Source organism: Abramis brama (assembly GCF_963993115.1).
Source record: "Abramis brama genome assembly, chromosome: 5".
NCBI lineage: Eukaryota > Metazoa > Chordata > Actinopteri > Cypriniformes > Leuciscidae > Abramis > Abramis brama.
Window position 1 is genome coordinate 19,180,052 of NC_139967.1, and position 12,348 is coordinate 19,192,399.

The window sequence follows — 12,348 nt, forward strand, 5'->3', positions numbered from 1 at the left end:
ACACTTAAGAATCAGTCTAAGGCTTTACTGAAAGTTGCTTTTAGCTTCTTTATAAAAGTCTCCTACTCTTAGAGAAGTCCTACTTTTTACTAAGAATTTTTTGTCACTTAAGTCAAAGCTTAAGACTATTCTTAAGAGCATTTCTGAGAAGTTTTATAAATATGGGCCCAGGGAACGAGACACTGCGTCTCGTCGCCATGCCTCCGGGCTGCCTGCACAGTCCCTTCAGACGAAGAAGTGGATGACATGTTCTCTAGGCACCCTTTTAAACTTCCTGGTCACACTAGTAGTGACGTCATGGCTGTCGCAGGCCAATACGATTGCAGTGATTATACAGAACTTCAGTCATCAGTCATGCTGAGGTGTTCCCCAAAGTGTCTCAGGACGCAGTGTCTCGTTCCCTGTTTTCAGGGAACAAGAGTTACAGTCGTAACCCGAGATATTTTTGAATGATGGTGCGCAGAGAGACGAATCCTTTCGTTCTTATGCTCTGTATCAGATGTTCTCTGCTTTCTGCAGGAACTATTAGATAAAGAGTCTTTTCAACAGTAAAAGTTCATCTCAGCTTGTCATGTGGGGCTGGATTCAGAAACAATAAGCCAGCACCCCTTAATACAGTAAGACGATTTATGAGGGGGCGAGACGGTTACTTCCGGTCACTAAGTCTCTGATCCCATCCTGGGATTTATCTGTGGTTCTGGATGTGCTCTTCCAGCCCCCGATTGAACTACATCAAAGCGGGTGAGTGAATTACACGCTTTGTCTGTACATTCTCACTGTATGTGGTTTTTAGTGGGTGGAACGAAAGTTACACTGAAAACTAATCCGGAGTTTGTTCCTAAGGTCAATGTGCAGAGGATGAGTTTGTTACAAAAGAGCAGTCCGCTCTTCGTCTCTTGTGCTGACAATTATAAGGGGGGACCCATTTAGTTTTACCACTCTCTCACTGAGTGGTAAACGTGATTGTAATGTGTTACAAAGACGCAAAAATTTAAGCTCTAAATTAAAGCTTCAAGCTCACTCCAGGAATGGTTACCTATTGGGCACTGTTCAAGGGTGTTTCTATTTAGGACATTTGTGCTGCAGCGAGCTGGGCATCACCGCAAACATTTGCGATATATTATAGACTGGATGTGACTGAGCCATCTCTGGCTCATTCAGTGCTTGGTGTGGGAGAGTTGTATGATTAGTACTCCACACGTGTCATTCACTCATATTTTTGTATTTCAGAAAAACACCTTGTTGCTTGCTCATAGGGTATTATATTATAAATGCATGCATTATATTATAAATTAATTAAATCATATTATATTATATTAAATATAATAATTATAATATATATAAAATATATATTATAATATAATATAATATAATTGAATGAAAATGATAAATGTTATAGGTTACAGATAGCTTTTTCCAGGTATTATATTTACTTTTTTGATCTCTGGATCATCTGTAGAGGCTTAAATGTGCTAACTGGAAGGCTAGTTCACAGAATATTGCAATAGTCAATAACATCAGTCCAGGGTGGAATCTTTTCAGTAAACCTGAGAATTAAAATTTATGAAACCTTTTGAACTTTTATGGAACCTTTAAAAGTTCAAATTTGGATTCAAGACACTCTTGATATTCAGCATTCTTGTGATGCAAATAATAAGGTTTAATGTAATCATACAGATCAAATATTAGTGTTGTAATAGTGTATCTTGTTGAAAAATCACACAAAGGCTAATTATTTGCTGAAATAAACAGGTTTATAAAGAAAGGTACTTTTACAATAAACATTCATATTATATGACTTCAGCAAATGCTCCTTTCAAGTGTTAAAGATTCATTCTTCTTTGGCCTGGGAAAGAAGGAAGAGTTAAATATTAGTCTTATTAACAAAAAATGTTCTTCACTTTACATAATGAAGAGAATACAGATGTGCAAATGTCATACAGGATATGTAACATCAGCAAAATGCAATTATTATAGTTCCACTACTACTTCTAAGAGGTAGTTCATGTATTTGGATAAACAAGTTGAATAAATAATGCAAAAAAAAAAAAAAAAAACTCATCTACTTAGTCTAACCTTTCCAGTATCACGGCTCTTGGCTCTGAGCTTGTTGACCTGAGACTCAGAAATGTCAGCACGCTCCTCAGCCTCCTCAAGCTCATGCTGCACCTTCCTCAACTTGGACAGGTGAACATTGCCTTGCTCCTCCTAAAGTTTTTTTTTTAATATATATATGGTTCATGTATCACGTTTCATCAAATTAGAATTCCAATATAAATAATTACAGTGTCTAAATGTTCTTTTAGATTTACATACCGCCTCTTCAGCCTGCCTCTTGTAGACTTTGACCTTCAGCTGCAGTTTGTCAACCAAATCCTGGAGTCTGGTGATGTTCTTCTTGTCCTCTTCAGTCTTCAAAAAAATACATGTTTACAAAATTAAGCATTGATCCTTTACTAAAAATAGGCATTGTCAGTACATACACTATTATACAGACTCTTTTGTCTGAACAAACTTGTGAGGAATATGGTCATACCTGATAAGTGAGCTCTTTCACTCTCCTCTCATATTTGCGGACACCTTTAACAGCATCAGCTCCACGTCTCTGCTCAGCTTCAACTTCAGCCTCAAGCTCACGGACCTAAAGAACATATTATTTTTATTCAAACCAATCGTAATATAACATACTTCACCTTGCCCATATCATAACTATAAAGAGGCTTACTCTGGACTCCAACTTCTGGAGTTGTTTCTTTCCTCCTTTCATGGCCAGATTCTCAGCCTCATCCAGACGGTGCTGCAGGTCCTTCACTGTGACCTCCAGATTCTTCTTCATCCTCTCAAGGTGAGAACTGGTGTCCTGCTCCTTCTTCAGCTCTTCTGCCATCATTGCAGCCTTTTGCATTAATACAGAATGTTATTAGATCCACATTTTTTACGTAAAATTTACGTAAGCGTCATATAAAACATTTGGCAGCTACTGTTTCTCACATCAGTGATGGCCTTCTTGGCCTTCTCCTCTGCATTTCTGGCTTCCTGTACAGTGTCATCAACTTCACTCTGGACCTGAACAAGGTCAGCCTCAAGCTTCTTCTTGGTGTTCAGGAGACTTGTGTTCTACAAAATGGAAAGCAACAGTTTGAACATTTTGAATGATGCTCTCAATTCCCTTAATTTCAGGGAAACAATATGCCCTTACCTGAGAGTGCAGCAGCCCAGCACGCTCACTGATATCCACCAGCTCTTGTTCAGCCACTTTGCGGCCTCTCTCTGTCTGCTCCAGAGCAGCTCTCAGCTCCTCAATCTCAGACTGCATCAGAGTGTTTCTGCGCTCCACCATGGCCACCTGCTCCTTCATGTCTTCCTGTCCTCTCTGGGCATCATCAAGGTGCAGTTGGGCATCCTGAACATAATAGCTGTAGAATGAGCTTCCGATGTGATTTCTGCTAGGCTGTACTTACCATATGTTAGATTATTAAAAAAATACATGAATACAACCCAAAGTCAAAAAGAAGAATTCCTATGCATACCTTGAGTTGTCCCTGAACATTCCTGAGCTGTTTCTGGGCCTCAGCAGCCTGGCGATTGGCGTGACTCAGCTGAATCTCCATCTCATTAAGGTCTCCCTCCATCTTCTTCTTGATTCTCAAGGCATCATTCCTGCTCCTGACTTCAGAGTCCAGAGTGCCCTGCATGGATTCAATGACTCTCTGGCTGTTCCTCTTGATCTGCTCCATCTCCTCATCCTTCTCTGCAAGCTTCCTATCAATCTCTCCCTTGATCTGGTTTAGCTCAAGCTGGACTCGAAGAATCTTGGACTCCTCATGCTCCAGTGTACCCTATGAAAAATAAAACAACATTTAAATATAAGAATGAAAATACACACAGTGTATTGATGAATACCACACTGTATGATGGTTCTAGCAAGAATTCCATATTGATCTCCAGATACTCACTTCAGCCTCTTCCAGGGCAGTCTGAATCTCTGCCTTCTCAGTCTCCACTGTCTTCTTGGCCTTTTCCAGCTCATGGATGCTCTTACCAGTCTCACCTATCTGCTCTGTCAGATCTGAAATCTCCTCTATAGAGAGAAAAACATATAATATGTATCATACTGCACATGTGCTTACTTTTTAATGCTCACTGAGAATTAGAACATTTAAAGGGATAGTTCACCCAAAAATGAAAATGTTATCATTAATTACTCACCCTCATGTCATTACAAACCCATAAGACTTTTGTTCATCTTTGGAACACAAATGAAGATCTTTTTGATGAAATTTGAAAGCTTTCTGTCCCTCCATAGACAGCTACACAATTGATTCTTTGACGCTTCAAAAAGGTTATAAAGAGATCATAAAACTAATCCATATGAATTGAGCTCCCAGATTTCATAAAAAAGATCTTAATTTGTGTTCCGAATATGAACAAAAGTCTCACGAGTTTGGAACGACATGAGGGTCAGTAATTAGTAAAAGAATTTGGGTGGGTGAACAATCCCTTTAAGTTTTTTTTCTAATTTAACGGCTTCATTCTTACGCTGCAGATTCTTGTTCTCTCTCTTGAGGGTCTCCAGCTGATCCAGGCTCTCCTCATAGGAGTTCTTCATCTTGAACAGTTCAGTGCTGAGTGAACGAGCCTCTTTCTGGGCACCTTCCAGCTCGGCCTGACCTTCCTCATATTTCTGCTTCCATTCTGCCAGGACCTTTGGTGGAGATATTTTAGGATATAGTTTGTTTAAAAAATGTTGAACAAAGCCCATTCCAGCAATACTTTACAAAGAGAATATAATATGACTAAAACTGTTTACCTTGTCGAAGTTCCTCTGCTTCTTGTCAAGGTTGGCAGCCAAACCATTGGCTCTCTCCACATCGATCATGAGGTCCTCCACCTCACCCTGGAGTCTCTGTTTGGTCTTCTCCAGAGATGCACATTTGGAGTTCACAGCCTCAACTTGTTCCTCTGCCTCTTGCAGACGCTGAGCCAGCTTCTTCCTGTTAAGTAATACACATTATTTTGAATTCTAATCTATAAAATAGCTGTGAGAGTTAGGAATATTATACAATAATATACATACTTGGACTCTTCAAGCTCCTCCGTGCGCTGGATGGCATCAGTTTCATATTTGGTTCTCCACTGAGCAACCTCACTGTTGGCCTTTGACATTCCCCGCTGCAGCTCAGCCTTTGCCTCCTGCTCTTCCTCAAACTGCTCACGGAGCAGGTCGCAGTCATGACGGGCTGATTGCACAGCATGGGCCAGTGCGTTCTTAGCCTAAGGGACAAAGTCACATAATATTATTGTATTATTGTCTCTACAGTAAAGTAATTCATGAATTGATTATGCTGTATTACCTTAACCTCCTCTTCAATAAGCCTCTTAAGCTCCTCAATTTGCTGAGTGAAAGCTTGTTTGCCTCTGGTGAGCTGAGAAACCAGAGCCTCCTTCTCCTCCAGCTGACGGGCAAACTCACCTGTATAGATTTAGATTCACTGTGTCAGATTGTGCTGTCTATCAGTTACTATCAAAACAAATTCCTTGAAAGCAGAATGTAAATAAGTGCGTTTTCTTCTGATAAGACTGTCAGAAATGCAGTGCTATATATAATCTTAATACACCACACTCAGTTACTGTTGGAATACTATTAATGTATTCATGATTTTCATTAGTTACCATTTTCAGTTTGAAGTCTTGCTCTTTGAGCACTGAGGTCATTTAACTGGCGAATGTTCTCATCATTCTTGGATTTTATTTCACTAAGTTGGTCCTCAAGTGTGCGGCACATCTTCTCAAGATTAGCCTGCAAATACAAAAGTCATTAGATAATTGAAAAACTTCAACATGTTATGTATTCTTTAAACATAAAATTTCCTACTTTTCCTTTGGAAACAGCTTCCATGTTGCTGGAAAGATCGTCAATCTCCATTTTGAATTCGCTCTTCTCTTTCTCAAGCTTCTGCTTGACACGCTGCAGGTTGTCGATTTGCTCTCCCAGCTCGGCCACACTGTCTGCCTGCTTCTTGCGGAGGGCACCAGCAGTAGCTTCATGCTGGAGGGTGGACTCTTCAAGATCACGACGCAGCTTCTGGAATTCAGCTTCACGCTTCTTATTCATCTCGATCTGAGCAGCAGTGGCTCCTCCAGCCTCCTCAAGCCTCTCACTGATCTCCTCAAGTTCCCTGGAGAGATCAGCTCTCTGCTTCTCAACCTTAGCACGAGCAGCGCGCTCAGCCTCGATCTCTTCCTCCAGTTCCTCAATGCGGGCCTATGGTGGTAAGTAGTTAATTAGATTTTTGGTTATCTGTATTTGATCATAATGATGTAATGTTTGAAAAAAATCTCTAAATACCTGAAGCTCCTTGATTTTCTTCTGAAGCTGAGCACCTAGAGATTGTTCATCTTCAATCTTGCTGAGCAGCTGACTTGTTTCAAAGTCTTTCCTGTTCAACAATAAGTAGTTGTAAAAAAAAAACATAACACAACAATAAAAAAATTCAATGTTTTCAAAGATTTCCTGCTTTAATTACTTTTTTATTTTCTCCTCTGATTGCTGCTTGTCATTCTCCAAGTCCATGATGGACTCTTGGGATAATTTCAGGTCTCCTTCAAGCTTTCTCTTGGTTCTCTCCAGGTCCATGCGGAGCTTCTTCTCTTGTTCAAGGGAACCCTCAAGCTACAGGACAATGATATATAAAATATGTTCACAGCAGAAAACAGTTGATTTGATGAATTAATATAATTAATTTACATAATCAACTCACATCATCAACTTGCTGCTCAAGCTTTGTCTTGGATTTGGTCAAGGTGTTGACTTTGTCCTCCTCGGCCTGAAGATCATCCAGTGTCTGCTGATGTGCCTCTTGGAGGGCTTTCTTCTCCTTCGTAACCTTAGCAATGCTCTCATCCTGAGCTGCCATTTCCTCAGTCAAGTTCTTGACCTGTAGGATTTTTTGTTCCAAATAAGCTTAAATATCAAAATTCATATTCTATATCAATATATAAAACAGAGATTAAATTTAATCTTAAACCAACTCAATCTCTAACCTTATTCTCAGTGGCATGTTTCTCCTTCTCCACTTTAGCCAAGGTGAGCTCCAAGTCATCAATGTCTTTCTTCAGCTCAGAGCACTCATCCTCCAGTTTCCTCTTCTTGGCTGTCAGTTCAGCATTGATTTCTTCCTCATCCTCCAGTCTCTCAGTTGTCTCTTTGAGTTTAGCTTCAAGCTGGATTTTGCTTTTAATCAGACCCTCACACCTCTCCTCAGCATCTGAGAGATTCTCAGAGTCCTGTTTGTAAAATAGATTGCTATTTTATTGGAAACAACCTTGCTCATTTTTAATGTAGCCAAAATTCAGTTAATTATAAAATATACTCACAGATGCTACTTGCAGCTGCAGATCATTTTTCTCTTGCAACAGTGCTACCATCTTCTCTTCAAGCTCCTTCTTTTTGGCTTCAGCCTTAACCAAAGCCTCTTTGCATTTTGCATAGTCCTCTTTCATGTTTGCCAGCTCCTTCTCAGTCTCTGCACTCTGAAGCAGAGGCTTAATCTTGTAATAAACCTTCATCCATGGCCAGTGTTTGACATTCATGAATGAACGGATGTTGTATTGGATGGTGTAAATCGCCTCCCTGTGAATAATTCATCATTAAATGGCATAATCATCATTAAGTTTGCACAGTTATCATTGATGTCATCTTTACTCATTACAATAATCACCTCCTCTCCATCATTTTCACATACTCCCTCCTCATCAGGTAACCACGGCAGAGAGCCTGAGTCATTGTGACCAGAGTAGCCAGTTTCTCATCACGCATCTCCTCAAGAACACCCAGAAGACCAGCTTTGAAGAACACCTGAATTTATGTAAAACAGTCAATTTAAATATATTGATTTAAACTGTATAAGCTAAATGACCATGATCACTGAATCTTTGGAATGTGTAAAGCTAAATAATGAACCTTTGTATGTCCAAATCTGTAGTCGTCATGATTAATATCGATGGATCCCAGGAGTTTCTCACTGGCCTTCTTGTTATCCATAAACTGTCCATCTGGGATAACACCGGCATTCAGCACCTTGTATCTGTGGAAAATGTATCAAAATACTTCATATCTTTTAATTAGGAGCCTCCTAGTAAATGTTCTTTTCATGTGGTCCCATTTACCTCTGCTTAAAGTCACCATATTGGATTCTGCTGGGGAAGCCCTTTGTGCAGATTCTGATGCCCTCCAGAACACCGTTACACCTCAGCTGGTGGATAACCAGGAAGTTCTCCATGAGACCTAAAACAAACAGTTTACACCATGAACTTGGTAAATTAACTCAAATATTGAGAACCAAAATATCTGTACTTTTTTTTTTTTTTTTATACTTTACCTGGAGTCTTGGACTCATTAGGAATCAGGCAACGCACAAAGTGAGGGTGAGTGCTCCTCAAGTTGGTCATGAGTTTGCCCAAGTTCTCCTGTGGAGAATAGAAAAAGGTTGGCATGCTTTGTATTTCTTTTTTTTTTCTAAAATGAAGCAATATTACTGTGATGTCATCTCTATACATACCCTGAACTGGGAGGACACAGTCTGCATGGAGCCACCCTTCTTCTTGCCTCCCTTTTTAGAAGTATCTATTGAGATAAAAATACAAAGGAAACTAGAAGTTGCAAAATAAATGCAAAAACAAGAAAGAAAGTTCAAAATTTAATCAAAGTTTTGTTAAATAGATTTTTTCTTTACCCTCAACAACAGGTGGGTAGAGAGCAGCCAGCAGTTTGACAGAAGACTTCTGGTACAGCTGCAGAACAGAATCATTCAGTGGATCCTTGTTCTTGTCCAACCAGCCAGTGATATTGTAGTCCACAGTTCCAGCGTAGTGAACCAGGGAGAAGTGGGCTTCAGCCTTGCCTTTGGCAGGCTTTGGTTTCTCGAAAGCTTTGTTCTTGCCAAGATGCTGATCATATAGCTTGTTCTTGAAGGAAGTGTCTGAAGCCTTGGGGAACATGCACTCCTCTTCAAGGATGGAGAAGATACCCATGGGCTGTTTATAAAAGAATGTTGTTTATTATCAAAAATAGGAGATTTTGAGAATAGGATCAATGGAAATTAATAAATTCATAAACCATTGATAACCTTCTCAATGAGCTCAATGCAAGAAGCCAAGTCCATGCCGAAATCAATGAACTCCCAAACAATGCCCTCCTTCTTGTACTCCTCTTGCTCCAGCACAAACATGGTGTGGTTGAAAAACTGTTGCAGTTTCTCATTGGTGAAGTTGATGCACAGCTGCTCCATGCTGTTGTACTTGGAGGACAAAAAAAAAAGACAAAAACGTTTACTACCTTCTGAATATCATTCATTTTGACATAAAAAGAGATAAAATAATCATTCTTACATCAAAGATCTCAAAGCCAGCAATATCCAGTACGCCAATGTAGAAATTTCTTTGTTGTTTTGTGTCCAACATCTGGTTGATACGAATGACCATCCACAAGAACATCCTCTCATAGATAGATTTGGCCAAGGCGCTAACAGAGTTGTACACCTGTAAGTAGAATAGAATGGATATTTTATTCTGCTTCTGCAATTAGCCAGAATTTTAGGTTAAACATATGTATTAATGTTACTATACCTGTGGTACGGTCTGGCCTTTGGTCACATACTCATTTCCGACCTTGACTCTAGGGTAGCACAAACCCTTCAGCATATCAGCAGAGTTCAAACCCAGAAGGTAGGCGATTTTGTCAGCCTCTGTTAAATACATTTTTAAATAAATTATTTTTGCTCTATAGAGTCTTTTATGTAAAATTATAATAAATCAGGCACTAGGTACTTTCCCTTTCATTTTTAGATTTATTGATATGCATGCAACTTCTAGTTTATATTTACACTAAACATTTTATACACAGTTTCTGTTGTCAGCAAAGTCGGTGCAATGGTTACTATTTCAAAGCCCAGGATAACACAAGTCTCACCCTCTGTGCCATCAGGCTCAGCCTGCTCCTCACGCTGCTTCTGCTTGAACTTCATGTTACCATGATGAAGCACCGCTCCAGTGAACTTGTAGATGCACATTTTCTCCTCACTTGAGAAACCAAGAATGTCAATAGCATCCTGTAAATTACAGAGAATAATAAAATATATAATTTTCCATATTTAAATAGAATATATCAATATTCAAATAGCAATGACTCACATCAGTAGCATCCAGCTCAGCTTTATCATCAATGCTGGCCACTGTGATCTGACCCTGACTGCACATGGGGAAGTCATAGGGGTTGGTGGTGATGAGCGACATTTCTGTAAAATACACAGCATTTATGAAAGAGCATCTTACAATATTATCTGAAACATTGAATTAATGAAATGTGAACCTACCAATAATCTCAGGCTTATGGTTGGTCATCATCTGGAAGAAGATGTGGTAGCCTCTCTCATCTGGAAGCTGGAATGACACTCGAGACTTCTCCAGCAGATCTGTTGAGAGAATGTACTTGAGTCACAATCATCTGAAGAGTGACAGACAAAGACAACTGTTCAGGATGGATCAATAAAATCATGTCCACCTACATGTCTCAATGTCAGCACTAGCCAGTTTTCCAGTGGCGCCGAAATGAATTCTGATGAATTTACCCTGTTTAAATCATAATAGTATAATACATAAATAATTATTATAATCTCTTTATAGAAAACTATGTACAGTAAAATTAAACACAACTGACCATCTGTACTGTAAATAAACAGTGGTTAACTTACAAAACGAGAGGAGTTGTCATTTCTCACAGTCTTGGCATTACCATAAGCCTCAAGCAGAGGGTTGGCAGCAATGATCTGGTCCTCAAGAGAGCCCTGTGATGTTTGAAGGGTTTTCATTTATTTTCAATTGTTTTTCTATTTCATGACTAAACACAATTTATAGGCATTTCACAAATTCACATATCGTATAGTTTGTGAGATGAGTGTAAATCATCATCTTTTAAAATATTATATATGACATAGTTTTGTATCTCATACCTTTATTTTACTGGACTCTTTCTTGACACCTGACACTGCAACTGTGGCAAAGTACTGGATGACACGTTTTGTGTTCACAGTCTTTCCAGCACCAGATTCTCCACTGGTTTATAAGAGATTAGAAGACAGAAGTTTGAAAGACATGTAGACTTTTCAAAAGTATATTCAATCTTTGTTCAATCTTAAATTCTATTTTGTAAATATCTCCATAAATTTTCCATCTATGTTATACTTTTCATTTTTGTCATGGTCTGAAATTAAATGAAAATACTTACGTAATCAGGACAGACTGGTTTTCTCTATCTGTTGATTGAAATTTGTAAAATATCCGGTATATAGTTATTATATTAACAGCAACATCTACTTCATCTTAATTAATTCTGTAGAATTTAATTCCATAATGTCTTACCACACTGCATGAACTGATATGCGTTGTCAGAGACAGAGAAGATGTGGGGTGGGGCCTCCATACGCTTTTTGCCTCTGTAGGCAGACACCACTTCTGCATCATACACTGGGAGCCACTTGTAGGGGTTCACAGTCGCGCAGAAGAGTCCAGAGTAGGTCTGAAATGAGCAGAGACATGGTCAGAGTCCAACAACACAGAAAAAATGAACTTAAATGCTTTTTATGTCGTTTCAGAACTTACGTAGATCATCCATGCAGCATAACGCTCTTTGAGGTTATACAGCACAGAGGCTTCATTGAGATGGGTCATCATGGCCATGTCCTCAATCTTGTCATACTTGGGAGGATTCATTGGGTAGACATCTTCTTCCTTAGCAACTCTCTCCTATACATTTGATAAATTAGATATTAGATATAAAAGAAAACAATGTAATAAGTAATTTAATGAGCATCTACATGAAATGGAAATTCAAATTTACCTCCTTAGTGTCAAGCAAAACAACTGTGACTTTGCCACCGTCTTTGCTCTTGATTGTTCCCTTGAGGTACAACTCTTTGGCATCAACCACATAGCAGGCAGTCTTGGCATCAAACGGTCTGGCCTGAGCCTCCATTCTCTCCCTCTCAGGCTTACGAAGGTAAATGGCAGCTTTGCCATAAATCTCCATCTCCGCGTCTGTACTCATGGTGGCGGCTTACTAAAGAGAGAAAATATCAACTTATCCATTACAAATTTCATAAATATTCAACAAAGGCAAGACATACAAAATATTAAACACATGAATTGTGTTAGGAAAGAGGCATATTCCTAAGTGTAGGCTTACTCATGAATACAGACACATAAAACAATACTAGATAAACATTTAAATAGAAAGCAAGAAGCAGGTAAGGGGCCCATTAATGGCAAAAAATATCGATTGAATATGTCTTT

The 12,348-nt window shown here is 39.1% G+C and overlaps 1 protein-coding gene across 1 annotated transcript; it reads right to left on the reverse strand.

The window, feature by feature from the left end:
• Positions 1–1,729: 1,729 nt before the first annotated feature.
• LOC311082569 (myosin heavy chain, fast skeletal muscle-like) lies at positions 1,730–12,111 on the reverse strand. Its single transcript, XM_084113473.1, has 39 exons — positions 11,897–12,111; positions 11,659–11,802; positions 11,419–11,575; positions 11,285–11,312; positions 11,010–11,112; positions 10,752–10,844; positions 10,566–10,629; positions 10,374–10,472; positions 10,192–10,295; positions 9,971–10,109; positions 9,628–9,746; positions 9,391–9,540; positions 9,129–9,299; positions 8,736–9,036; positions 8,562–8,626; positions 8,382–8,469; positions 8,170–8,287; positions 7,964–8,087; positions 7,722–7,858; positions 7,378–7,633; positions 7,045–7,287; positions 6,762–6,938; positions 6,528–6,673; positions 6,350–6,440; positions 5,876–6,265; positions 5,674–5,800; positions 5,355–5,473; positions 5,078–5,274; positions 4,811–4,994; positions 4,540–4,705; positions 3,957–4,081; positions 3,531–3,839; positions 3,200–3,403; positions 2,992–3,117; positions 2,726–2,896; positions 2,537–2,641; positions 2,317–2,412; positions 2,077–2,208; positions 1,730–1,846 (listed from the first exon to the last, which is right to left on the reverse strand). Exons 1-39 carry the CDS (start codon positions 12,101–12,103, stop codon positions 1,832–1,834), a joined length of 5,790 nt encoding a protein of 1,929 aa, XP_083969599.1. The 5' UTR covers positions 12,104–12,111; the 3' UTR covers positions 1,730–1,831.
• Between the last annotated feature and the right edge of the window lie 237 nt (positions 12,112–12,348).